Raw genomic sequence first — 27,736 nt, forward strand, 5'->3', positions numbered from 1 at the left:
TGAATGAATAATGCACAAAATTTATAAGCGTCGTTGAGCATCTGGAAAAGCAAGTCTAAAGCATTATTATTATGATTATTATTAGAGCTAAATAAGAAGTGAAATATATAATGCAAAAGATCAATCAATCAATCAATCAAACTTTATTTATAGAAGAAGAAGATCTTTATTTATATAGCGCCTTTCACAGACATGGTCACAAAGCGCTTTACATGAGACAGTTGTACATTCACTCCATACTCGGTGGTGGAAAGCTACGTTTCTAGCTTCAGCCTCATTAAGCTTCATTCAGCTTCATAAAGCGCTTTTCATACCGAAAGGTATCACAAAGTGCTTTACAGATTACAACATTTAAAACAATACGCCTGGCACAACCTCCTATATATATATTTTATATATTAGGATTAAATAAATAGGTTAGTCAGTTAAAAGCTAAGCTAAAAAGGTGGGTCTTGAGCCTGCTCTTAAAAACATGAACGAAGATCATGTATGTTTTAGTCCTGAGAAGGAACAGAATGTAATTCACATCAGAGCTAAAGTGTCCTAACTAATAGGACATAGACAACAGGTTGTGTTGGATTTGTCATGTTACTGAAAACCAGTCGACTCAGTCGTACAAGAGTCAGTCACTAGATTCCATGACTGCCAAAACTACAGCCATAAAACTTTGCTATCAGTGACTTTTACTCTTGCATTATATTGTTATCCAAAAACAGTCACACATTTGTCAAGATATGCATTTAACTTTACACACTGCCATTGATTAGGTTCAGCACGCCACACATCTAGGTGCTACAGTTACAGTTTCTGTGCACTTAAAGCTATCCACGAAAAGCAACTCCTCGAGGCTTACCTCATGTTTTATCACCAGCACAGATCCGACCACAGCATGTCCTAGCTCTTTGATTCTTATCATTGAATTGTCTAAAAACAGCTGCCTGCCAGTGCACAAACAATATTTTCAAAAGAATGAACTGCGTGGGCTGTAAAGGCATATGGATCCGGGCCATTTCTCGATCAGTTTTCTGTCAAAATTGGGTTACTACAGCTCAGGGAATTTAAAAGTAGGCTATAAGCATTAACTGGCGCCTGTTAGGAGACACAGGGCCTGCACTGCACAGTAAAAAGGGGGAAAAGATGCTACGTCTACCTGTTGTCGTATCAATTCATCTGCACCATCTGTCAGTCTGTTACAGTAGACAATAATGGGTGTCGGGCTGCGGTCTCAAATTCCACTCTCGCTCTTTGGCTTGGATGATCGAAATTAAAGTTTGTGTTAATGGCTGTCTGGCAGTGATTCAGGCCAGCCTTGCAACGTTTGGCACGCTCCTGGTCAAAAAAAGGAAAAAAAAAATCTTAAAAAGAAAAAGGCTTCGGACTTAACCGGCAGCATCTAATATTGAAAAGACGGAGCGTGAAGTGGTGCGGCTCGCCTATCGGGTGACAGAACACCTCTCCCACATCCCAGCTAACACCTCTGTACAGCCATGTAACCTCTGTGACACCTGCCGTAAGCGGTCTACCGAGCGCGGCATTGATCTTTTATATTTATATCATGTGGAAGCCACAGTGTTACGGCTACCAACTGGGGCGGCTTAGTTTTTATGGCCATTTCACAACAATATGCTTGCATTTGCAGAGGCTGGCCTGCTCCTCGCCTGCTTACCTTCTTGTGTTTATGTTTCAAATGCTACAAGGCCCCTGCTGCAATAAGCTGGCAGCTCAGGACATGTTCCTTTTTTAATCCTTCTGTCTAGGAAAACATGCATAATGTAATTATAAAGCAATCATACTCTTAAGCATTGTAGTGATCATTCATTCATGCAAAATGTGGACTGCATCATCGACAAGGTAGCTGCATCATCACCCCACGAGCATCCACAACATGACTCTTGAAATAGTGCAGTACTGTCAGTGAAATTAAATATGCGCAGAGCTATAAAATAGAGAGCTAGAATAAATATCTCGCAGTAATAATACTCCGTAATATGTTTTGGTATTAGGATGATGCTGTGGGATTAACAGGGCAATGCTCCTGCTCAATACAGCGCTCGTAAATCTGCTGTTGTTTGTTTACCGTCAGCCATTTGAGCTTTAATGTGTTATGACCCAATTATAAAGCTAGCCAACTAGCTTAGCATCCAGCCTCGCGTTGGAGTAAATGGAACGAGCAGCTATGTTCAAGCTAGCCATGAAAAACCTAGCAATTTTACAATGTCCGTAAAATGTGCCCATTCAACAGCAGCCCCGGCTTAGCCCCGGGGGTTACGGTGCAATAAAAGTGGCCTTTACAGTTCGGCATTTGTTTGAATAAGATTCATTTCGCATTTTAAGTGAAAAATGGCCCGAGTTTTGCAGCGTCGCCCATAATTTTACTGTCTTTTCTTTCCAAAACACAACGTGGCGTTAGATGACGAGGAACAGGTTTTGCTATAAAACTCATTAAATTACTTATGGGAGCTCATGTTCAGTTGAAGATAGTTATGCCGAACATGAAATAACATCAAGCGCATTCGCCAAAGTTAAATTTCATCTACGTTTACTTATTAAATCCGCGCAAACGATTTAGACAAACATTAAAAAGCACGTTTCTGGAAGGCGAGTTCGACGTGACATTCACTTCTCTGTAGATCGGAGATCGCCTAGCTTAGCACAGAGCTATATCATCGATGATGCGTGTTTAGACATTTACCTTTGACCGCAGGAGAAAACGAGGAGCCCTCTGGAGAGCTCGTCCTGTCCGGAGGGGAAAGCCTGTGCCAGGGGACCAGCCTGCCGTCCGAGGAGGCGCTTCCACCCGGGTGTGCGGGGCTGGAGCAGCGGGACGTCGTCGGTACTGTGTGGCTCTTGGCTGCTGCTGCTGTTGCTGCTGCTGCTGAGGAAGAGGAGGAGGAGGAGGAGGAAACGGAGCGGGTTGGGCTGAGCTGGTTTCCACGCAAAAGCTGGTACGGCACCGTGGCACGGATAGGCTGACACCGGGCCGGGCTGGGGCTGGTGATGCGGGAGGAGGCAGGGGGCGAGCCGCCGTGCTTCAGCCGCCGAGGGGAAGAGGGGTCCAGCGCTGGAGAGGATGCTGCCGCCGCGGACATTCTCCTGCAGCACTTAAACAACTTTATGTAAGAGCATTAGTTGTGCACTGACAAGTCCGGGTGAGATTGTAAAGCAGTTACCTAACTACACGGAGGTCTTGCCAAACCTCGCAGCCGCTCTGGCCAAAGTTTGCCACGCTCGCCTGTTGTTGTTGTAAAAACAATCACACAAGCCCGAGCTCTCAAAGTTTGACACAAACTCTTGCCTTTTGTTGCCTCACCAAAGTAACTAAAAAGGGGCTCTAACGTGGCAGAGGAAATGATAATCCGAGTGTCTTCTTGGTTTAATTATTGCCTTTCTGCGCTGTCGCAATTTCCAAGACAGCAGTTGTTGTCAAAAACACCCGTGGCCGTGGTTTCCTCAGGGGGCGGGCTTACCGCACTTTAACGACGTGCTACGAGCTCTGATTGGCCCGGGACACTTCCTGGAGGAGGCTGGGGCAAAAGGCTCGCGACCTTTAATGAGAAGAGACTGACATAAAACACACAGGATATAAGTGGGGCTGAAACAACCCGACAACTTATTTCAGTTATTGAAATAGTTTGCAACTATGCTCTCGCGATTAAACATTCTTTCTTTTTTTCAATATTTGTTTGTGTAGTTTAAACCAGTTTGGAAATACACCTAAAACTCTCTCTCACTTCCTCAATCCTCCTGTCAGTGCAGTAGTTGTAACCTCTTACCCTCCACCTCAACCGAGCATATTTTCTGTGTCAAAATAGTGATGAACAAAATTAAAAAAGAGTGACAAAAACACAACAAAGAAGCAACAAAACCGCAATAATGAGCGACAAAGAAAATCATGTCAAAAAATCGACAAAAACACAACAAAAAAGTATGAAAACATGTCAAAAAAGCACCAAAAAGAGAGGAGAAAAAGCTACGATGAATTTTGTAGGTCTTAGCTTTCCAATAAGGCGTTACTCTGGCCTATAGGCTGTGAGCTCCAGTCGAGAAGCTTTTAGATTTGGGTAAAACTGAAGAAAATGTGCTCGGTTCAGGTGGGGGTTAAAGGGATATTTCAGGATTTTTGACATAGGGCCTCATTTCCTAGTTAGCTTTAGTTTTTTAATTATTCATGCGGTCCTTATATTTGAAGAGTTTAGTGGTGCTAGGCTAGTGCTAAGCTAGCACATGTCAATGGTAACTAGTAGCTTCCATTAAAAACAGTCTGACCCAAGCACAGTGCACCTGAGGCAAATCACTTATAACACCAGACTACCCATATAAATGTCTGTGTTGACTGAATATTTTTGGAAATATAACCATTTTGCATTTAAAAGAACTTATATTTGAGCAGCATCAGCTTCCTGGTTGTAGCTACGCAGCGGCGGAGTGATCTGCTAGGTTACCGGATCTACAGTAGTTTGTTTTTTGTTTTTTTTACCTGCGGCCGTCATTACTACACGTGGAATTCACAAAGGAGCTTTCTACAAATCAGATATGGCAACGTTTGGAGGACGACCCCATGATTTTGAAGAGGTTTTTAATGGAGGCTACTAGTTACCATAGACATGCACTAGCCTAGCACTAGCCTAGCACCACTAAACTCTTCAAATATAAGAACTGCATGAAATCAACAACGCTCTGGATGATTAGGAAATGAGGCCCTATGTCAAAAATCCTAAAATAAAGTTTTGCTATTCTTATTTGAGAAAATATAAGTAAATAAAAACGCTAAACATGACCAAAATAGCCATACAAGACAAGAACCCATACAGATCAGCATTGGATGATTTAATTCATGTAGAGGCTTACACATTATTATATTACAATTTCATAACTTTCAAATATTTAAGGCACAATTTGGTTAGTTTACCAGATGCCATGCAAAGCTGTACCTTCAAAAAAATCAGCAGGGCATTTTTGTAAACATCTGATCACATAATCACAAAACAGAGAATAAAGTACCCTACTACGTCACGCTACATCGGACAGTGTTTCCCAGCAGGAACCTAAAGACTTGGTACAATATCAGCAAGACTCCAAAAAGTACTTCATCCCTGACACTTTGCACTTGGTACTTCTTATCAAACTTACATAAAATAGGAAAAAGGTAACAAAGTGGCATGCATCGCTGTCATATTTCAAGGCTAAACAATGGAGGAATTTGTTGTTATGGCAAAAAGTAGAATAAAAGAAACCTCGGGAGGCTCGGGACCCCAAAGTGGGTCAGGACAGTGGGTCATGGGGCTCTCGAAGCTACACCATTTGACAACCACTGCTTCTAGGGTTTGACTAAATAAAAACAGCATAGAAACAGAATACAGTACAACATATCACCCAATAATATAAATATACATTTTGAAAAGGTGTAATTGTGCAGAACCCCATACTTGATCTTAAGCTGCTTTGTTGAATATCTGAATCTGTGTATCATCTATGGGAATCTTCTGTGATAAAAATAACGATTGTTTATCTGTCTATCTACAAGTCGTGTACAGTACAAGTACAATCAGTCCCACTCCCTTCACACTTCATAGTCAGCAGTCGTGGAAAGTAACAATGCAAGTCTGAAAACACCAGCGGCACATTCAGCGTTTTCCGTAGAACATGGGCACCATTTTTCATTAAAAAAATAACGCACATTTCATTCTTTCCAACGTGTCAAATATGTCTACTTTGTCCTTAAAGTACATTTTAAAGTGGATCCTTTTATACTCTTGCTTAAGGAACAGGCCACCGCTTTTACATAGATTTCTTGCCTGAGCTTAGACGAGTTGATACGTACCTGTCTGGTCTTTGTGCGACAAGTACACATCAACTCGTCTAAGCTCAGGTAAGAACATATCTCAGTGTGGAAAAACGGTGGCCTGCTCCTTTAAAGTGATAGTCTGCAACTTTAAATGTTTTACAAATTTCAAAGATTGTGTGTAATCGACCGCCTGGGCCTGTCAGTAACGTTAGATCTCAGCAGCTAATCAGAATCCAAGGTGCCATAGCTTTGACCAATGAGACGAGCTTTCCTGTGAACCGGCCTGAAAAGGTCTCTCTTTTCTCCTCATTTTGCAAACTAGGAGTGACTTTCAGGTCCAGTCAGGAGGGGGAGGGGATTTGATTATTTACTTTTGAAATTTCTCTCCATCTCCCCTCATTTTGCAATCTTACAGACTATCACTTTACGTTGATAGTCTGTAATTTTCATCAGATACTTTTACGTAGTCCATTTTAGTAATTGATTGGCTCCTGTATTTATTTAAGTTGAGCTTAAACAATTTGAATACATCTTCCACCACTCGTAGTCACTGCATGGTTCTGACTTCTATGTTTCTGACAAAAAGGACAAACAAAAAGAAAAAAAACATCCTTACACCTGTGTGATACTTTCCCAGAGAAACAAATCAGAGAGCTACTTTTGCTTTGAGGATACACTGAACGTTTTCATAAAGAAACTGTATTCATGAATGTGACCCGATACAAGTTTCTTCACCGGGACAGTATTTAAAGCTCTACTCATCAAGCTTACTATATGGGGAGGCCGACTGCCTGGTTTGTTCTTTTCAGGTGGATTAACAAATTGATCAATCCAATAGGTATGAACGAACTGTGTAAAAATGATTTGAAATGACTTGGCTTATACTTTCCAGCAGGTCAGTTGGTAGAACGTGGATTCAACTTTGGACAAATGTTCTTCCCAGTCACACTAAAAAGGTGAAAAAACCTACAATCAAAACCAGTTCACCACCAAAGTTACAAACCACCGGCCAGACCCAGCATTTGTTGAATTCTATACAATAAAATGAATCCTTCTCTTCATCTGAATTTTGACCGACGGACAATGACAAACTGAAAATGACCAATCAGTGACACAGTGAGTGAAGATTAAGTATTAGCTTTTGTCCAATCTCATTCTAGCAACCCAATTCTTCCCAAGGATGTGTTTTTATGCACAGTTCATAACTTATAGGGAGTAAACGGGAGCTTTATGTTCCAAAACTAGCTAACAATGCTAACAACAATAGCCGGCCATTCCACTGCTCAATAAAACAATGGAGTACAGGGTCTTTAAAGCCATATGTTTGAGAAATTGAGAGTCATAAGAAGCAGCTTCAATAAATTACATTGCAAGAAACTTATTTTTCAAACAAGTCTGAGGAACTACTAGGGTTGGCGACGCCTGCACAAAAACATGCCGAGTGCTACGTTCACTTTCAAACTAGATTGGATTTTCAGTCATTCCTCTATGTGGTTCACAGTACGTTAGTGTTAAAACGAGCCAGTTCTGTCTACGTCATCTATAAAACAAAACCGATCCCAACTCCATTCTGTCGCCGACTGCTATATAATGAGCTGTACATTTTTCATCCTCCTGCTACATGTTGTGAAGCACCGAGTTCTCCAAAGTGAAGTCGTACTGGAAGCTGGCCAGGTTGTAGTTAATGTCCCGGGACAGCAGCACGTCGGGTATGAGGGGTAACCCAGCCTGCATGGCCAGCACGTGGGGGGCCAGAGTGAAAGGGATGTCCCCGAGGAGGTCCGGGAGGGCGGGCGCGGCGGCATACGACAACGCCCCCGCCGGCGACGAGGGTCCGGGAGCGGGGGGGAGCCCGGTGTTGGAGAAGGCCACGGGGAACTTCGGGTCGACCGGATGAGGCGGGAGCGGGCGAGACGTCTGGAAGAAAAGATTATTATTGTTACAAATATTACAAATAGAGTAAACAGTTCAACGTCAGACAGGATGAAGAGTGTAATGAGTCATTCAGTTATCAGTGTTGCTTTCGACGTGTCTTAATAGAAGCCATACTGTGTAACATTTCACCCAATAAAAAAAATACATACACAAGCATTGGTATCATCATAGGTGTGAAAACTATCCAAAAAACACATGCATCTTCAATGTGGGCGGGCTTGCCTTTCCTCCAACATCACCAGCTTGTTTCCATGGAGGGTTTCTGCTTTGCTGTGACTAGCCAGTACATTTTAGTCTTCTTAATGTTTTATTTTGATAACTCGCTGCAAAAATAACATTGTCTGTGTTTGGCATTGCCCAGTGGCTGAATAAGACTGAATCAAGACCTTTAATATTATAAGGCAAGTAAATAGCGAATGAATAAATGAATGTCAAACTTTGATTACGGACCATACATTTACTCACACACATCGTTCATCCTGGCCTATTGTGCATGTTTTTAGTGGTAGGGGAAACCGGAGTACCCGGAGGAAACCTACGCAGACACGGGGAGAACATGCAAACTCCACACAGAAAGGCCCCATGCAGGTGGGAATCGAACCCGGACCTTCTACCTGTGAAGCGAGAGCACTAACCGCTGCGCTACCGTGCCACGGTAAGAAAGTAAGAAATATGAGGACAACATTTATTGCAAGTTTTCTGTTGTTTTCTGTTTTCATGAAGAAATAAGGCACTTTCTTTTTGCCTATGTTTTCAACGACTAAATCTAAATACTCGAGCCAGATCTTAATATTTTAATTTATGGTTTTATTATTTTGTTGCTATAATAGTTGCTAGGGGGAAAAAAACTTCTGAGGGGATTTTGGATCATCTAGTTCCTGAATGGGCTTACCTTGTTATGTTTTTTTGAGGAGGGGGACGTTCAAATTTCATTATTCATCATACCGCCTTTGCTCTGCCCAATGCCGCCTATCCCGTCAGATCTCTGAAGCTAAGGCTCGTTTCCGTCAGTCTACCCCAGGGCAGCTGTGGCTACAATAGAAGCCGTACCACTACAGAGTATGGAGTGAATGAATAAAGCGTCTTTGAGTGTCCGGAAAAATGCTATATAAAACCAATGCATTACTATTACTATTAAAAGCTATTTAAAAAATCAGGGGAGAAACCTCAAAATATTAAGTAAGTATTAAGTACAAGACCGGAAAGTTTGGAGTCTGTCAGAGCTACTGAAGTGAAGATATTGTTGCGATAGAGTGAGGAAAACCACAGTTTGAGAAAAGAGGACCTACAGTTTTAAAACGTCTGTGCATATGCGCATGTATCACTGACTTTTTTTGCTGCTGCAGTCTTCCCTAAAGAAAGGGGGGAAAAAAAGACCATCTTTGCATTACAGCGTCATCTCGGTCGCCATGCTTGCTACAAGTGCATGCCAAACATGACAATATTTGGGAATGAAGGCGCACATGACGAGGGGCCGCGCTGGTGTAGTGATTACCCTGAAAAACTACGGCAATCGAGTTGAGAAAAAGTCATAAAATAAGCGTCTTAGGGGGAGTTTGGTCTTTTATTTACTCTAAGGCAGGGGTAGGCAACGTCAGGCCCGGGGGCCAAATCCGGCCCTTCTGCTAAGAACCTGTGGCCCTCAGGATGTTTTTTTATGATTTTGAAGATGATATGACACAAATGAAAGATCAAATGCCTGTGAAAACTCTAAAAATGTGTGAAATACAGTCAATTCTTCATAAAAATCTTCAAACAGAACCTGAATGATATATAATATCTGTCATTTAGAAACAGAAAACGAAACAATAATGTTTGGAAGATTTGCAAATTTACAATATCGGGTTCATCTCCAATGGCAAGAAATGTGTGAAAATGGGGAATAATTTGGGGAAAATGTGGCTCAAAATAAGGAAAAATTGTGTGAAGAAATGGGACAAACATAAATGGGGAATAGACTGGGGAAATATAGAAAATCCATCCATCCATCCATTTTCTTCCGCTTTATCCGGGGCCGGGTCGCGGGGGCACAGTCTCAGCAGAGATGCCCAAACTTCCCGATCCACACACACCTCCTCCAGCTGTTCTGGGGGGACCCTGAGGCGACACCAGGCCAGCTCGGAGACATAGTCCCACCACCGTGTCCTGGGTCTTCCACGAGGCCTTGTCCCACTAGGACATGCCTGGAATACCTCCCGCGGGAGGCGACCAGGAGGCATCCGGAACAGAAGCCCGAGCCACCTCAGCTGGCTCCTTTCGACGTCAATAGAGGCTGGACTCTCCAATATAGAAAATATTGTAATAAAAAATTGGGGAAAATAACCGAGTCACTTCCTTTAATGCTGTCCCTTGACCAACAACATCAAAACAGTATTTCCCCCCCCCCAGTAACTACATTTAGATACCAGTAGCTACCTACCTAAACTTTTTTCCCGATACCAGACTATCGTTTAATGGTAGCCCTAATCGTGTACATACAACGCTGGCATTTGTAGAAAATAATGCTTTACATTGGGCTAAAATTGGCAGGTCCGGCCCTTGGTCTTTTTACAATGAAGAAAATCAGTCCTCCACTAAGCAAACTTGCCTACCCCTGCTCTAAGGCATAAAAACACCTGCCGTGCCTCGCTTTAAAGTCACGAGAAATACACGTATATAGCATATTCGCATGACTTCACACTTGGATGGTTGGTAGTCTCCTCGACTTCACAGACTTCCTCACCACCAGATTTTGCATGACATAACTTTTCTTCAACATTCATTTCCTGCGCTGGTCTTTGAGAACTGGTGACACTTGTGGGTTTGGCCGAGGTCAGTAGGCGCTGTTGGTCATGTGTGGTGATGCACGTCCCTCCATCCTGTTCCTCATTAGAGCGCTCTCCCAAAACAAAGCCTTAATCCTGTCTGCCTCTCCGGTGTGTCGTAACTTATGCACAGGTCTGAAATACAATAGTGCACTTACATGTGGGGAAGCCTCTTTCTGGGTACATTAGACGCGCTGTTGTTAGCGGTGGAAACATTGTGGAGCATCTCCATTGAGACCAGTAGACCCACAGCAGAAAGAAGAATAGCATTTTCTGTTTCTAGCTTACAATAAATAAATATTAAAGCAATACAAAGTAACTATAAATCCTTTTTGTTTGTTTGTTTTGTTTGTTTGTTTGTTTACTTTATTACTTTTTCGTAGTCCCTCTGGGGGTAATACAAGTGTTAATGGGTTGATTGGCCAGAAAACCACAATTGCAACTTGACTGCCAGACCGGAGCCGCCAATACACACTAATGGAATCACGAAGAAAAAGCTAACAGGCTAACGGCCAAGGCTAACTGCGGGCTAGCGCCACTTAAACAGTGTTTCCAGCCAAGTTTGAGTCAAAAAAATTATTTCCATTGTGTAACTGGATGAACAATATCCCTCTCTCCCTTCACCTTTTCTGTCAGCGTAGTATTTACTCTCACGGACAATTAATAAGTAAAAAAAATCGCAACATGCTACGACACCTGCAGTTGCGCTTATGGCCTCTAGGGGCAAGAGTTAAGCTATTTTTTACATTTATCTGACAATAATGAAACTGTAGTAATAGTAGTAAGTAGACCCAGTGCTTATTATTGTAGGGTGACCAGATTTTCCACATTAAAAACAGTGTGTCTGGGACTGGGACACAATGAGAATCATTGGGGGAGCCATATTGTGAGTTTTTTGTTTTTCCCACACAGAGACGGTCAAACTGTTTATAAAAGTCTGATGTCAATTACATGAACAAATCAGCTTTGAGGTGACCGACTTTTGAGCATTTTAGTCGGTTCGGTCGCTTTGTAAACTTTGTGTTTGACTCACACATGGCCAAAAGTCAGGAAATCCGGGTGACGCTCGTGAAAAAAATCTGTGGCTGATATGCCACAAGGTGTCGTATCATCAGCATGGACAGCCTTCAGAGTTTCTACTTTGAGGAATAAATTGGAAACTGTCCTGTGTTCAGTAGTACTTGGAGTGGAATTTATTTGTTGTTGTTTTTTTTACATTAATCAAAAATGCAAATAGATCAATATGGGCCCCCAAAAGGCTGACTAGAAAACGCATCAAGCTCCTGACAAAAGATGTCAATTAAAACCTCTGTCACGATTAATCACTGTTATTGCCAGCTGGACTCTGTTTGCAGTTTACTGGGTTAAACATTCCAGCACTCCCACGCACACAAATGAAACTAGCATTGTCTCATGCATCTTCGATTGGTTTATTTGATCAACAGAGTCAGTGCTGGGGGAAGCGAGAACCAGATGAGTCATGTTCTACAGTGGTTACAATCTGCTGAACATCTGACGCTGCGCCTAAGTAGCCACAGGAGCCTTATGTAAACGTTTCAGAGTCAATCTTGCTTTGCACATCTCAGATCGGGTCGTAGTGTGCAATTACAGGAGGACGTCAGACTAAATGCAGAGAAGATGTTTTTGCAGGAAATGACTATTCCTGTGCGATTACGACGAGGCTGAGGCTTCCTCCGCACGGCCTGGGCTGGGGTTTCCTATACGCTTCGAGAAAGTCACGAAGAAAAAAGAAAGCAAACGTTCAGAATGAGGTGATAATTTCGCAGTTTCGAGGATACGTTTTTTTAAACAACCTGTAGACATCCTATCACACAAAGCTAAGCTACACTTTTAATGTGTGTATTAACTTCTGGAAATACAGCTTGTGCAAATCATTTTCTTTTCACTCCGGATATACTGTTGCAATACTTCATGGAATACTTTTCGGGATCACAATATGGATTGTGTTGCACCGTGATACATACTGTATCGTGACATATACCGAACACCAGCAGAGGGCACTAGTCAAGGGCAGAGCAGAGTTATAATTCGAAACAAGCCGACAACAAAGGCCAAAACAAGGCTTCACACCAACGAAATGCATGATCGCTATCTGCAGGCCATGTCTTTGTGTGTTTATGAACAACGTTCATGAACACAACGTTCATAAATCAATCACAATACTTTGCAGAACGATAGAACACCGATGTTTATTATTCCGATATCGATACTTTTGAGGATCATGTATATGAAGACGTCATGCATATCAATGTGGCTGCAGTACTCCATTGCTTTGACGGTCAATTGAGAGCCAATAATGGTCAAGAAGTCAGTCACAACAGTAGAGGGCTGCATTACAATGTTAAACATTTGGATCAAACACTGTCACACACATATATTACTTTTAACTATAGCTTTTATTTATCTCATGTATTTTATAGATAAGATCAAGTTAAAGCAGAACTGAGTAACTCATGCCCCTAGAGACCATAAGCGCTTCTGCAGGTGTCGTATCATGTTGCGTTTTTTTAACTCATTAATTGTCCATGAGAGCAAACACTACGCTGACAGAAAAGACAAAGGGAGAGAGGGATATTGTACATTGTGCCACAACCACGGTCACTCAACCGTGGCTGTAAATACTGCTAAACATCCCGCAGTTAGCTTTGCCCATTAGCCTGTTAACTTCTTCGTGATTCCATTAGTGTGTATGGCGCCTCCGGGTGGGAGCAGGGAAAGTTGCAATTGTGTTTTTTTGGACAGAGACACCAGGTGGCAATGAAAGACCCCCCCAATCATCCCATCAACACTTGCATTACCCCCACAGGGACAACGCAGACGTGTTATTATGGTAAACAAGTTACTTTGTACTGCTTTATCTTGGATTTTGGAAAAAGGACTAGTGTCTTGAGCATTTAAATTTGAATGTGGTGGCGTGCCACTGTCACCTGAGGGTCACTCGGCAGTTAATAGTTATTCACTGATTTATGCAAGAGAAAGGGCAACAATGTACATGAAAACCAATGTTAATCATATAAACTATGGAACATGCAATTGTCTAGAAAGTAACACTGTTACAAATGGTAAAAAAAGGCATATGTTTCTTTATAATCATGATATATTATTTTGTGCAATATATCGATTATTGCAGTATCGGCATATCGTGAGATTATTGTTAACGTGAGCCATGTTTTGTGAATCGTATCGAATCGTGAAGTACCCAGAGGCTAAAGTGTGCAGAGACAACCTTTTGAAACAAATGTTTATGCTACATTCACTCACGTATTTATGAACTATGAGCTATGAACTCAATGGACTGGTTTATTGCAGCTGTTGGCTAAAGTGGGAGGAACTTTGTTTTCATTTGCACGAGGCTTTCATTCATTTGTCCAACCACTCCAGACAAGAGATAAGCAGGTCGGTGACTGTGAAAAGGCCTTAACTTGAAAGTGGCTAAACTGGCTAGGGCTGGAGATCTGAGCGCTGCAATGACAAGAACAAGTCTGGAGGGAGTGTATGGACTTTAAAATGTTCACAATGTTCTGATGCGTGTCGGAGCAGGCATCGATGGACAAAATGCAGGATTTAACACGGCCATGTGTGAGCCTACTTTTTATTCATGTTTTTTTCCTCGACACGGCGTTCTTGACCTCTTACTTACCATTGGTCGGTTATAAACACTTCTGAATCTTACTCAAGACTCTTGGTCCAAGGTTGTGATGTAGCAAGTGCAACAGAACTCTCACGTTGCGCCGCGATCCTGTCATTACTGCGGGAAATGTCCATGGCGGGAAATAAGCGTTCATTTGCGAGCTTTGAAGTGCGTCCTGCCACCGCATGATTAAAAGAAGACACACCCGACGACACGAGAAAGCGGCAGCAGGAGAAGGACGTATGGAGGCAGCACGTGGCGCTGGCCGCAAATATGAACCTAATTAGAATCTGTGTGGTGAAAACATTTCTCAAAAGGCGTATGATATAGCAATTTAATAACAGGTCGGTGGAGGTTTCTCAGATATGTGTGGAAGTTGGTGATCAAGCACGGACGGCAGTATGTTGATGTTGAACTTTGACCTTTAACACTTATAAACAGCCGATACGCAACAAGCTAAATTCCAAAAAAAAACTGTCCTATTGGGATCTTCTGATACAATAGTGGTGTCAGATTCCATGCTGGTGCCACAGATTTTCACAGAGTACTTCTAATGCTTCTGAAATCAGTACATTTACGAGGAGGTAGGGCTGCTCGATTATTGAAAAAATAATAATCACGATTATTTTTGTCATAATTGAAATCACAATTATTGAAACGATTATTTGTTCCTTATAAAAAAAGGTCTTTATTTTATGTATATATTTATTAATAAAAAAAACTATGCTGAATATTTCTGTTTTCTGAGCTGTCATAAAAGTTCAAATGATTTCACGTGTGCCTCGATTAAGGAGAGGTCTCTGTTTCACACCTGCCCCCTGCTGGCCAGCCCTCACACCTGCGCAAGCAAACTGAGCAGCACTGTTTCTTTTTCAGTCAGGCAAAAGCATGAGCCATGGCATGTGAAATGCGAAGGGGAAATAATCCCAGCGCCATGAAATATGCAAGTCTGCTTTGCAATTTATTTATTTTTAAAGTGAAAAAAATGTTGTTGTTTTTTTTGATTACGTCAAAAGTTATTTTTTTCGATTATGCTAATTTTGTAATCATTTTGTGGAATAATCGAAATTGTAATCGAATTTCGATTAATTGCACAGCCCAACGAGGAGGAAAACCGCTTTGCAATTTACAAAACAAAGTCCAAAATATTTGCCATTTCTGCCAAAAGAATAGTTATATACTGGAAAAAAAACGGCCTCACCTTTGATGTCTGTACGATGACATTTGTTGAGGGTTGAGTGATGTTCATTGTCTGCATCTTCTGCCTTTGCTCCTCCACAGTCTCTCCTGATTGAAAAGAGATCAGTCCACATTAGCATTAGAATGTAATGTCGAGCATAAACAATAGAAAGCAACAATATTAGATGAAAAAAATGTATAGATATTATCAAATCATTCTCCAAATCAAAATCTCCAGGTAAGTCCGAGGATTGGATTGGACCTAGTTTTGTGTTGCACTTTTATTGCTGATAGACGTCACGGTTTAGGCTGATGGTGGCAAACGAAATGTACTATTCTACAATACAAAAAAATGGGGTAACGTCCCTTTAATATAAAAAAAGATCAATATGTGTTTCTTTTTACCCAGTGGCGGTTCTGTAAGGTGTGCTACCGCGTAACTCCACGAGTCTCGACACATTTGATTTCATCACAAAATAACTCAAATGTAGATAATTATAAGTAAGCCACGGCCAAACAACCACATGATGTACCAAATACAGCCCGGCCCCCCCCATTTACACAACAGTGTTTATTGCCCTGCGTACAAAAATATCCTTAAATTAGCCGGGAGGCTTGGTGGAGCGTTCACGTCAAAATCATATATTCCTTGCAAATGGGTCTATTTCCAGCCCGTCCTGAGCTAATTAGACCTCTGTCGTCAAAGGAGGATAAAACAAAGGAGGGAAGAGCCGAGAGAGAAAGGGAAGGGTGCAGCTGTTGTTATGTGGGTCTAAACTATACAACACGTTTGCTTAAAAACTGCCTGGCGTTTCTAAGTAATGATAGGTTTTTCGGGTGACAAACATTTAATTTCTATTTCCGTTCCATTTCTTCCATATACTAATTATTATGTTATTAATAAGTTACTAAATACTTCTCACAAATTTTCAGCAGTTAATAATGATGTGAAAAGTAAAAGCTTCGTCATTGTCAATGCTGCAAATCGTAAGGTTAATGCTAAACATTGTGTTGTTGAAATTGGCAATAACACATAATTTTAATGCAAAAACAGGTTCATGACTGTGGGCCTGGGTTTGGAAAAAGGAACATATCAACTTCTTATTCTCTTATTAACTGTACGTAAACAGGATGCACGCTCTGGCTGTGTATTTGCCTGGTAATTAGTGATTTTTTGTTTTTGCAGGACGTACTTTTTATTCTGATGTCAATACTTATGATGATGTCACGCATATTAATGGGGTAGCAGTGCTCCTCAGTTTTCACAGTCAATAGAGGCCAATAATGACCAAGAATTCAGCCAGAACAGTAGAGGGCAGCACGATAATTTTAAGCACTTGGACCAAACACAGTCCCACAAATATATGACTTTTAATGATAGTTTCTATAAATATAAATAAGACAAATTTGGGGTTGATTTTTGAGATGGGACTGTGGCTTCTTGTTTATCTAAATGTAAATGCGGTCACTGGCAGATCAATAGACCCATTTTCAGAAAATCAGGGATCATTTTAAGTTAAATGCAAATGATGAATAATATGTAGTATGTTAAAAAAAAAGTTTAAAAATCACATGTTTCTTAGACCTCTGTCGTCAAAAGAAATGTATCGTATTGTGCATCGTAGGTATGTTTTGTGCAATATATCAATTATCGCAGCATCGGCACCGTAAGGTTGTCATCATCGTGAGCCATGTATCAAGTATCGGATCAAATCGTGAGGTACCCAGAGGTTCCCACCCCTACTGTGTATGATAATCATTTTATAATACACATTAGTCCTCACTTGTATTATTCTCAAATGCATGAAAGTTAATCACATTGAAGCACTTAGAAGCTTTCTTACTACTACTTATTTATATTAGCATTATTATGGATGTATAACTACATTCAACACCTTAGTCTCTGTCATTCCTGAAGTATGTTTAATTTCGAATAATATGTGTCGAGAAATGCCTGTTATTTATTTGTGTTGATTTGTGTAGGCACAAAAATGCTTCAAGAGCTCGTGTTACATTGTATGCAAAGCTAATCCCTAGATGTGATTTTCCAAGGAGAAAACAGAGCTTCATCTGACCTTTGCTCAAAGAGTCTTTTAGCTTATGTTTAAAAAGGTCTCTGTTTAACTTTCCCTTCAGTTCTTTGGAGGCTGACTGACCAAAAGCAGTTTTATGCCTCAGGACTTGGCTGTTCCTGCGAGAACCTCTGATCCTTTAGCCCACAGCCCAAAGAGGAACTGTGCACACTAAAGACCTGCTGATGCAAGTGTTTAGTGCAAAGATATTTAATAAAACTCTATAGGACATGGACAAAGTAATATGTTGTGACGAATGGCAATCCTGGCGGCCATCTTGTTCCTGGTCCCTCTAACCCAGTGCAATGAAATCAAATCAAACACCAATTATTTCCTTGGTACTGTATTGATCTATTTTGAGTTACTTCATGACTCTTTGACAATTGTGGCTGACCTATTGTCATACTTGGCAAGAAAATAACGCATTTGCAGTTTTTCAAATTCTATTTCGGTTACAGCTACATTTACATTTAGCTCCATTTGTTCATGGATTTTCCTTTGTCAAACACTTCAAATCATTCACTTCAAGGTATCTTAAATAAAACACATGTTTCCTACTTTAAAACAGCATTTCTGTATTTTTTTTTAACACTACATGACCAATATTTGAATTGAACATGTGATAGTGATACAAGGAATGCTAACCACTGAGCCCTAGGAATGCAAACAATGCAAACACAATTAAAACGACAAGATTGCCATTGAATCAATGAAAATGTTACTCCTGGTTTTGCATTGGTTGTTATAGGGGTTAGCCTCGTCGGCCAGTCACAAGATGGGCGCCACGTTTGCCAGGTTAAGGAGCGCAATGTCCGATCTAGAGTTTTATCGGGTCCGAATTGCCGTCATGCACAAGCTTAATATAGAAGGTGCAGTTACACGTATGACCTGAGATGGCAGTAGTGAGTATAAAATGAGCAACTTGCATCTAGCCCCTTTCAATTGAGAAAATTTGATAAAGTTCTCAAAGGTTAAAGTAGTACTAAGTAACTTGTTTATCTTAATAAATCCTGTTCGTAGTCCCTCTGGGGGTAATACAGGTGTTAATGGGATGATTGGGGGGTCTTTCATCTCCCCCTGGTGTCTCTGGCCAGAAAACCACAATTGCAACTTCACTGCCTACGGGTCGGAGTCACCAATACACACTAATGGAATCATGAAGCAGAAGCTAACAGGCTAACAGGCAAAGCTAACTGCGGGCTAGCGCCACTTAAGGCGTCTTTACGCTTTGCAACCCAGTTACGCCATGATCCCACCCCCACATTGTTCTGACTCTAACCAAATCCTATTTCCTAACCTTAATCCTAACCCTAGCCTTAATTCCTAACCTTAAACATTTGTAAAACGACAATATTAACTTAATAAAGCAAACTGAAAATGCTGCATTTGGAATGACATCCAATCAGAATTTGCGGGGGCGTGGCTTATGGCTTAACTTGGTTGGAAATCGGAATGAGGCCCACTTAAACAGTATACAGCCAAGTTTGAGTGAAAAACATTATCTCCATTGTGTAATTCGATGTACAATATCCCTCTCCCTTGTCTGTCAGCGTAGTATTTTCTCTCATGGACAATTAATGAGTAAAACATACAACATACTACGACACCTGCAATGGCGCTTATGGCCTCTAGGGGCAAGAGTTACTCAGTACTGCTTTAACTTTTGTAAGGCCTTGATGTGATAAATGTGTATACACACCCGCAGAGGGCGCATTGTGAAGAACTGAGGAGCATCAAAGGTTACCATGTATTTCGGCATTGTGAGGTTATAGAGGTGTTATATTTTGAAGTTGTTTGTCATGCGAAAGAAATCTATTTGAGCAATTTAGGTCAAAGTTTGGCTAAGACGTTACAAGGAACAGGACGGGAGTCTTTATATGGGATCCAATAAGAGTTAGTCATTCATTCATGGTCAGGCGAAATCGTTTACAGTGTAGCTACTTGGGAGACGCCTTTTGTTTTGATGTGACAGTAACTTCCCATCTCTGCTCCTGTGGGACGCCACGGGGGCCCGGGCTCTTTGTGCGAGGCCAGATGGTATCGGGCGTAAACCGCTCCACCAGCTGCTTGGATCTCCGCACTTTCCCCTTGTACGACTGGAGCAACAATTGTCCGCGGTTCGCTCCTGTTACACATGCGAGCTCTTATCTGATAACAATATAATAGGTATCAACTGTCATGTGACGTGGCGCCGATGAAGAATGAGTGTTGTGATCTAGTGCCAGAGCCTGGACACGAGCTTCAACATCAGTGTTTTTGAGGTCTTAGCCACGTTATAATGTTGGAGCCTTTTCAAAAACATGACAGAAGTGCTTTTATTTATTTGTGAATGTTATTGGCCTTTGAAAAGTCTGCACTGTCCCTTAATATCTAAATAATGTTGTTTTGTCCAGCGCCCCGGGACCTTTCTCAAGATGTCGCGTCAGGCTTATGGTCTGAATCACCTGGCTGGATGGAGAATTAACCTATTGTACATGTAGGAAGTAGTAGAAATTCTATATTATTGGGGAAATACTGCGATAAACGAAATTAGTGAATGCCTTTTAACCCCTTAACCCCCGCCTTCACCGAGCACATTTTCTCCAGTTTCGCATTACCCAAATCTTAAAGCAAAAAAGTGTCAGAAGAGCGACAAAGACGTGCCGGAAAAGCAACAATAACACAATAAAAAAAGCAACCAAAACACACGAGTGATGAAAAAACACAAAAAAATCAACAAGAAAGCCACAAAAGAGAGACAAAAAAGTGACAAAAATGTGATGAAAATTGCCTAAAACATGACAAAGAAACTACGAAAACACGACAAAAAAGGTAGGAAGCTCTTGGATTTAGGGAAAACCGAACTGGAGAAAATGCGCTAAAAATAAAATAATAAATAAATAAAAATTATAAATGTATGTATTTTCCTTCCCCTACATGTTCCAGCCATGTCCTAATGTGTAGAATGAGCTCAGACCAGTTCACCACAACTGCCTCTAAAATCCTGCACTGTCACTCAAAAAGGTGTTACTTCGGGTCCGAATTGCCGTCATGCACAAGCTTAATATAGAAGCTGCAGTTACACGTATGACCTGAGGTGGCAGTGATGAGTATAAAATGGCCAACTTGCATCTAGCTCCTTTAAAGGAATAGGCCACCGTTTTTACATACTGAGATATGTTCTTACCTTAGCTTTGACGAGTTCTTTAGGACCTGTCTGATCTTCCACCGTGCCTTCAGTCACGTAAACACAGCGCAGACGGCGTTAGCATTTAGCCTCTCCCTCTCTCCACTATAGCTCCAAAACAGGTCAAGATAGAAGCTACCAAGCTCTTCCAGGTTTTCCCTATTTAAATATGGTTACGTGAAGTGTTCCACTACAAAGTATAATTACACAAAATTAAACAATGTGGATTTTTTAAGTGGATAAAAGGGGGAACTATAATGTAAGGCGTAGTAATACCAGGAGTAGTTTGGCATCCGCACAGTAAAGTGAAGATTACTGCGCGGATTTCGAACTACTCCTGGTATTATTACGCCTTACAATATAGTTCCCCCTTTTATTCGCTTAGAAAATCCACATTGTTTAATTTTGTGTAATTATACTTTGTAGTGGAACACTTCACGTAACCATATTTAAATAGGGAAAACGTGGAAGAGCTTGGTAGCTTCTATCTTGACCTGTTTTGGAGCTATAGAGGAGAGAGGGAGAGGCTAAATGCTAACGCCGTCTGCGCTGTGTTTACGTGACTGAAGGCACGGGTGAAGACCAGACAGGTCCTAAAGAACTCGTCAAAGCTAAGGTAAGAACATATGTATGTAAAAACGGTGGCCTATTCCTTTAAGCACCAACAAATGACACCATTTTGGAGTGATTCAGACACTATGGGGGGCAACTTTATACAGGTACTTGACCTGGACATGTCAGCGCTCAAATTGTTTATCAAGTTGTTTATCAATCATCATTATTTTAGCTTATTCTAACTACATACCTTGTCAGTGCACATGTACGCCTTGCATCATATTCTATAATAATTTTACGACAACTAACGGAATTTTTCTTCACACAAATGGTATTCTTCTACGGGTGTCCAAAGTAGTGTAAAAACTTTTTAATAGTCGTGATATTGTACCTATTCAATTAGTCACTACCTTAAAATAACTTGATGAAGTGAAGTACTTTCGGACCAGCAGACTGTGAACACTTTCGAAGAATAAAACCTTATTGTCGCCGTAACCATGACTCAGACATTGACCTCACTGTAAGTCCGATTGCATCCGTGTCTTTCCAGCGCTGCCGTGACTAAGCAGGGGGTTTTACAGTGAGCGCCTGTGAACGCAGCGTGTCCCCCCCACACCTCAAAAGAGAAAGTCTGGCCGTGACACCAGCCAAGGCCTCTTCTTCCAAAAATACCACACTGCCCCTGACCATCTGCTTACTTAAACTACACTACTGTGTTAACGGTAAATGTGTTGCATAAAGTATTGTGAAATGTGTGGTTTCCAAATTGGGTCGCACGCTACTCATGGGACCTGGACATTTGGTCGGTCTTTTGTGTCAGCGTTTCTTTGTTTCATATTGGCACATAACAGTCAGGCTAAAAATGTGGGATTATTAAAGCATGAAAAAAAGACAGTCCAAGCAATGTTTTTTCCTTACAACATACCTTAAAAATCATACCTTAAAAATAAAGACAAAGAATAGAAGAATAGCTTTGTTCCTTGTTCTGTTTCTAAGAGCTAGGATTACTTACCTACAATAACAAACCCTCCTTCTACTTCCTTGTCTGATGTCGACTTCTTTGAGTCTTTGCGAAATCCAAATAAATTAAACATGATTTCCACCTGTCAACACAAATAATAATTATGTTACTCAACCAATGATAGTTAAGACCATGGAAGTATGTTAATGTAGCAATGATTACATTACACACAGTATACATTTGAAATGCATCCAGATAAAGTTTGGTTATTTTGGGTCATGGATATTATAGTGAAATATAGTAGTAACATTAACTGAAAGGCAATTGGTTTGTAGTCAAAGAAAAATACTGTAGTTAATATGCATGACGTTTTCATCTATCATCAATTTGTACTCTTGCAAAACATTTGACTTAATGGTTTTCATCGAGATTCATCTTGATTATAATTATAAAACCACAAACTTAACTTTAATAAAAGCCCAGAGTAATCCTCTGATAGGTTTATAGCAAAAAAGCAAAATGTCGACTGAAGTTTACCTTTTAATTTCCCGACAAAGTCCCCTTGAGAGGCTGTCAAAGCGAAACTGGCGAGCTTTTACTTTCTGTCACGCTCAACTTGCTTTTGATTCAGCAAGGGATTAATAAACAGTATATTTAGGCAGATATATAACACAATTTAAGCGTTTGACGGCATGTTATTGGTATTTCATGATCGCTCCTGATGTTTTGATCGGTGTTTAGATGCGTGTGTTACGGTAGATAAACGTCCCTGCAGAAACTTCCTTTAGCAAAGTGGTTCCGCTGCATTAAAAAATAAAAAATTAAAACCATATTATATTTCTCCGTTGATATACAAATGTTCTAAATATATTTTTAGGTTATGGGACAGGGGTCATTATTTTCTGAAATGGGGATATTCAAATGTTATATATATATATATTTTATATTATTAAATTATTATTATTTTTCATGTCCTGCTAAATGTACATGTCGAATCCTAAATGCTGTGATTATTAAAACGAGATTGTTGCAATTTAAAAAATACATAAGAGAAATGTAGCGGAACCATACTGTTCTGTTTCTGGGGACCCCTTTTCTGTTACACCGCTTAGCAAGTCGAAGGAGCGCTCGTTTTCCACTCCAGGGTTGCCCGCGCGGACGCCGTGTAGTTTTGTGAATGTAAAGTCCTTGTATCCCGCCCTACTCGGCGTTTCCCTTCCACACAAAGGTGCACCTCAAGCAATTTCGCGCGCGCAGATCCATTTTCCCCTCACAACCGCGCCACAGAAGCCTATTATCAACATGGCAAACATTATAGACGTCCCCAAACCGAGAATAAACTCCTCTATGCTCTCACAGCACATCAACAGACCGGTTTGTTTTGTCGGGCGGGTGGAAAAGGTTTGTAAACATGTCAGTCATGGCTCTGGTCATAAGTATTTTCTCTTATTGATGTGTCTTGTCGTCTTTGTCAGGTCCACCCCACTGGAAAAACCTTCACCGTGTCGGATGGAGAGGGAAAGGTGGCAACAGTGGAGTTAAATGATCCTGTAAGTGTTCACATTTTCCACTTGGATCGTAAATATGTAGCTTTATGTTGTGTGCAGACTGCAGGTCCCAAGAGCAAAACAAACAACAGCAGTATGAACTAGACAGGACTGTAGCTGTCAAAATGACTGTTCACTGTCTTCAATACCCATCAGAAAGATGACATTATGTTTAAAGCTGTGCCGTCTTGTGTCTCCCAGCTTGAGGAGGAGCTGTCTGGAGCAGTGGAGGTCATCGGTATGGTGTCTAATAAAGGAGTCATAATGGCCACGACATACAACATGCTCAGAGAGGACAAAGGCATTCCATTTGGTATGTCGGATTAGTAAACCACATTTATAACATTTAACATTGGAAACACATGCATAAGTACTTTCAGTTCATACTAATACCCACGTAGTAGTAGTAGTAGTATTTGGGCTTGGAAAGCTGCGTTATTGTGTAATTTCTTCTACAGAGCTATAGAGTTATCAAATATAGTATGACCTGTTCCTCTTCATTAAAGGAATATTTTACATACTGAGATATGCTCTTACCTAACCTTAGACGAGTTAATATATCCCCGTCTGGTCTTTGTCCGTGCGCTCTGTCACGCAAACGGAGCACATACGCAGCCTCTCCCACATGTCATATAGCTCCAAAAAAGCTCACGATAGAAGCTACCAAGCTCTTCCACGTGTTCCCTATTTAAATAAAGTTACGTGAAGTGTTTTCATGCGAAGTATATTTACACAGAAATGTAGCATGTCGATTTTATAAGCAAATGAAAAGGGGGACTATATTGTGAGGCGTAATGATACGAGGAGCAAAACGTCCGCGCAGTAACTCCTAAAGACTTCCCCCGCTCACTTCCGTCAATAACCTTTAGGAGCATATCTCAGTATGTAAAAACGGTGGCCTATTCCTTTAAGATGGAATGGAAAGAACAACATGAATATTCTCTCGAGTGCATTTCAGAATTCTTTCTCCTCGCCTCAAACTGCAACTCTTTCCTCAAGTGACGTTTTCTCCGTCCCGCAGATGTCCAGCTGTACAACGAAGCGCTGAAGATCATCCACGACTTCCCCCAGCACTACCCGTTTGAAGGAGCGGCCAGCGGTTAAGCTCTCGACACGCGCAACTGTTTCACTTTTCTTTATGTATATTTGTAAAAAAAATTGTTTTCGAAATAAATATAATTTGAACACAGCTGAAACTGCTACATTTGGTATGTTTTGTCACAAAGCATGAAACATAATGGCCAGCAGATGGTAGCATTGTAGCATCATAGTGTTGTCAGGATTTTTGAGAAATTTGCCCTTTGCCCCTACTGAATAATGTTTGAAAATATCAGTTATAAATTAATATATTGTGCAATGAAAACAATTGTCAAAAAGGTTTAATGCAAGGCTATTTAACCTCTTAACCATGTATATTTCCTCCGGTTCAGTTTTACCCAAATCTAAATGGTTCTCGACTGGAACTTACAGACTATACTATGGTCTATATTAGGCCAGTGTCACGCCTCATTTGAAAGCTAAGACCCACAGAACCGATCGTAACTTCTGTCGCTTTGTCACATTTTTTGTAGTTTTTTTTGGGCCGTTTATTGTTGCTTTAACATCACTTTGTTTCTTTGTTTTTTTATTTTATTTTTGTTGCATTTTTTTTCACTTTTTTTTTTTTGCGTTTTCACCCTCGCTATTTTGAAGCTTTTTTTAAGAAGTTTTTAGATTTGGGTAAAGCCAAACTGGAGAAAATGTGCTCAGTTCAGGTGGGGGTTAAGAGGTTAAATCAAATGATCAGAATTAAGAAAATATGTAGTTTTAAATTAGTAGGTGAAGTTGGCTCCCTCTACTGGCCGTAAGTGATACTCGCCAAACGATAACTCTTGACCAACGCAGCCTTTCATGTACCACGTAGTTTAACTGCAAACGAAAAAATAAATAAAACAATCTCAAGCTAAAACCCATATTTTAAAGCCATAAACGTGTGAACAACATAAGCCTGCTCGATGTTGCATCACGGAAAGTAATCAAGTTAAAACTGGCTCATAATGCTGCGCCAGCGTCATCACCTGTCAAATAATTCAACATATCAATCATGTCTGTCACCTTGATAACCCCGCAACTTAAAGAGCACATGCCTCTCAATACTATACCTACCTTTAAGAATGCAAAGAATTGTCAGGCCGCGCCATACTCTATTTAGTGTTTCCCCAAATGTTAGTCTTCGCAGGGAATCCGGCGGGGCTGGTTGTCACACTTCCTTCTAGAGTCCAGCGCTCATCAACTGTGAGACAACCAGCCCCGGGCTCCCCGACATGCTACGCTAACCACTCATACGCCACTGGGTTGAAATATGCATTAACACCAAGGTTTTATTTGCAGAAAAAAGTTCCGTAATGCACCTTTAAGTCCGTGGAAAACTGTCCGTTAACCTCCAATATCGACTTCAGACTTTATTCATTATAATTGACTTTGTGCATAGCTTCCAATCATAACAACGCCGCCCAAGAAGTGACTTCCTGTTTCAGTCCAGCACGCCAAAATAAAGGCGCACAGCTCGTCTCGTTGATTAGTTCAGCAGGTACTTGCAACGTTACAAGAATATAATTAAATACACACATTTTAAGTGTTTTGTCTGTTAATATGAAGGCAGAAAGAAAGTTGAACTAATGAACTGCTGAGCCAAATGAATAAGATGGTGCTTTTATTTTGGCGTGCTGGATCGAAACAGGAAGTCATAAATGCATTTGCAGTTTGGTGCTTTTCTGATTTGGGCCCAGATTTGTTCAGTTGAGGAGCTTTTTGTAGAAACATTTTAGACCTGTCTTAGTCCTGCTTGATCTTTATTTAGGCCTGGCGGAATTCGGAAGATTAAATATTTGATGTTGTGAAAAGTTCTGGACCCACTGCTCTATAACGTCATAGACATAAAGGTTTGGGATCCTCTTTTGGCACTTTATATTTCCGTCTTCTCTCAAATGTCATTGCTCCTGGACAGAGTTAAAGGTGTCAGATTTAAATCATTGAAATACCGTACATTTAAGTCCTGACAGAGTGTGTAATAGAATCTTTTTTCTTTCTTTTTTTTTCCAGAGCCGCGGGCAGTATCTGACAGCGCTTTGATTTGTACTTCTGTCTGCAAACGGGATGACAAATGACTCTTGGAGACGGTAACATGAGTGTATTGGCTGGGAAATGAAGACAGTGCTGTATCTTTATGGCTAACTAATGTACTGATGTGTATATGTTTAGCAGGCCGGGCGCAGTGATGGTCTCCTGCCACAGCCTGACTGAGAGAGATACAGAGAGTCGCCCAGGGGGAGCCAGCTGCCCAAACTCTGCAGGTTCAGACAGCGCTGTTTATGTTTCTACCTGTTTGTCATGGAAACCCACTCGTTTTCCGACACAACCGCATCTAAAAAAAAAAAATGTAGATCAGGAAAGTGTCCATGAGATGACTATCGTTCAAATTTATTGTCATTTAATCATTTTATTCTCTCCCAGACTTGGAGCTGGGGTTATCCGCACAGTGCTTATCCCAAACTGCAGTGGGCGTTTTGGAGTTTCTGAGCTCAGATACAAAAGAAGGAGCTTGGATTCGGGCCAGTGCTTCTCCACGTGGAGACTCTGGGGAAGAGGCTGCTAGAATAGCCTCCGCCCATATATTTATAAGGCTGGGACAATATACTGTTTTGCAGTATATCGCAGTAAGCCTTTGTTGTAACACCAAGTATCAATACTTTATCAAAGTATCAATCCATTCAAGACTTTTATAACGTAAAATTTCTTCAGGAACAGTTACGCAGCACTCGGTATTAAACCCATGTTGGAAATGCACTTTATAGTCTAAACACTATAAAGTGTTTAGACAAAATATGTCAAATGCCATTTGGCTTTTTGACACCGCAATACTTACTGTATCACAAAACGTATCGTATCGGCCTATGTATCGTGATGTGTATCATTGTATCGCAACTAAAGTGACTTGTCCCAGTCCTTGTACTGTATTGTCATCAAGTAACATTGCTTTAACCTCTGAACCCCCCGCCTTACCCGAGCACATTTAATCAAATAGTGACAAAAATGCAACAA

The 27,736-nt window shown here is 40.9% G+C and overlaps 3 protein-coding genes across 3 annotated transcripts in view; 1 reads left to right on the forward strand and 2 right to left on the reverse strand.

The window, feature by feature from the left end:
- Positions 1-3,466, reverse strand: part of glcci1a (glucocorticoid induced 1a) — a 30,340-nt gene extending 26,874 nt beyond the window's left edge. The window contains exon 1 of the mRNA XM_079571266.1: positions 2,693-3,466. Coding sequence (XP_079427392.1) covers positions 2,693-3,089 — 397 coding nt within the window. The 5' untranslated portion in view covers positions 3,090-3,466. The remainder of the gene's footprint in view (positions 1-2,692) is intronic.
- A 3,706-nt stretch (positions 3,467-7,172) lies between these two features.
- umad1 (UBAP1-MVB12-associated (UMA) domain containing 1) lies at positions 7,173-22,851 on the reverse strand. Its single transcript, XM_079571353.1, has 4 exons — positions 22,647-22,851; positions 22,161-22,251; positions 15,378-15,463; positions 7,173-7,702 (listed from the first exon to the last, which is right to left on the reverse strand). Exons 2-4 carry the CDS (start codon positions 22,240-22,242, stop codon positions 7,403-7,405), a joined length of 468 nt encoding a protein of 155 aa, XP_079427479.1. The 5' UTR covers positions 22,243-22,251; positions 22,647-22,851; the 3' UTR covers positions 7,173-7,402.
- Positions 22,852-23,328: 477 nt separating this feature from the next.
- Positions 23,329-24,805, forward strand: rpa3 (replication protein A3). The gene is made up of 4 exons (XM_079571458.1): positions 23,329-23,510; positions 23,585-23,659; positions 23,858-23,969; positions 24,678-24,805. The coding sequence occupies exons 1-4, from the start codon at positions 23,412-23,414 to the stop codon at positions 24,758-24,760; spliced, it is 369 nt and encodes a 122-aa protein (XP_079427584.1). The 5' UTR covers positions 23,329-23,411; the 3' UTR covers positions 24,761-24,805.
- Positions 24,806-27,736: the final 2,931 nt, after the last annotated feature.

This window comes from Gobius niger (assembly GCF_951799975.1).
Source record: "Gobius niger genome assembly, chromosome: 14".
NCBI classification, from domain to species: domain Eukaryota; kingdom Metazoa; phylum Chordata; class Actinopteri; order Gobiiformes; family Gobiidae; genus Gobius; species Gobius niger.

Coding starts and splice junctions, on each gene's coding strand:
- rpa3 (XM_079571458.1), top strand. CDS start 23,412: ATGGCAAACATTATAGACGTCCCCAAACCGAGAATAAACTCCTCTATG. Junction 23,511..23,584: donor TTGTCGGGCGGGTGGAAAAG/GTTTGTAAACAT, acceptor CGTCTTTGTCAG/GTCCACCCCACTGGAAAAAC. Junction 23,660..23,857: donor CAGTGGAGTTAAATGATCCT/GTAAGTGTTCAC, acceptor TGTGTCTCCCAG/CTTGAGGAGGAGCTGTCTGG.
- umad1 (XM_079571353.1), bottom strand. CDS start 22,242: ATGTTTAATTTATTTGGATTTCGCAAAGACTCAAAGAAGTCGACATCA. Junction 15,464..22,160: donor AGGAGGGTTTGTTATTGTAG/GTAAGTAATCCT, acceptor CTTTTCAATCAG/GAGAGACTGTGGAGGAGCAA. Junction 7,703..15,377: donor TCATCGTACAGACATCAAAG/GTGAGGCCGTTT, acceptor CTTTTCTTCCAG/ACGTCTCGCCCGCTCCCGCC.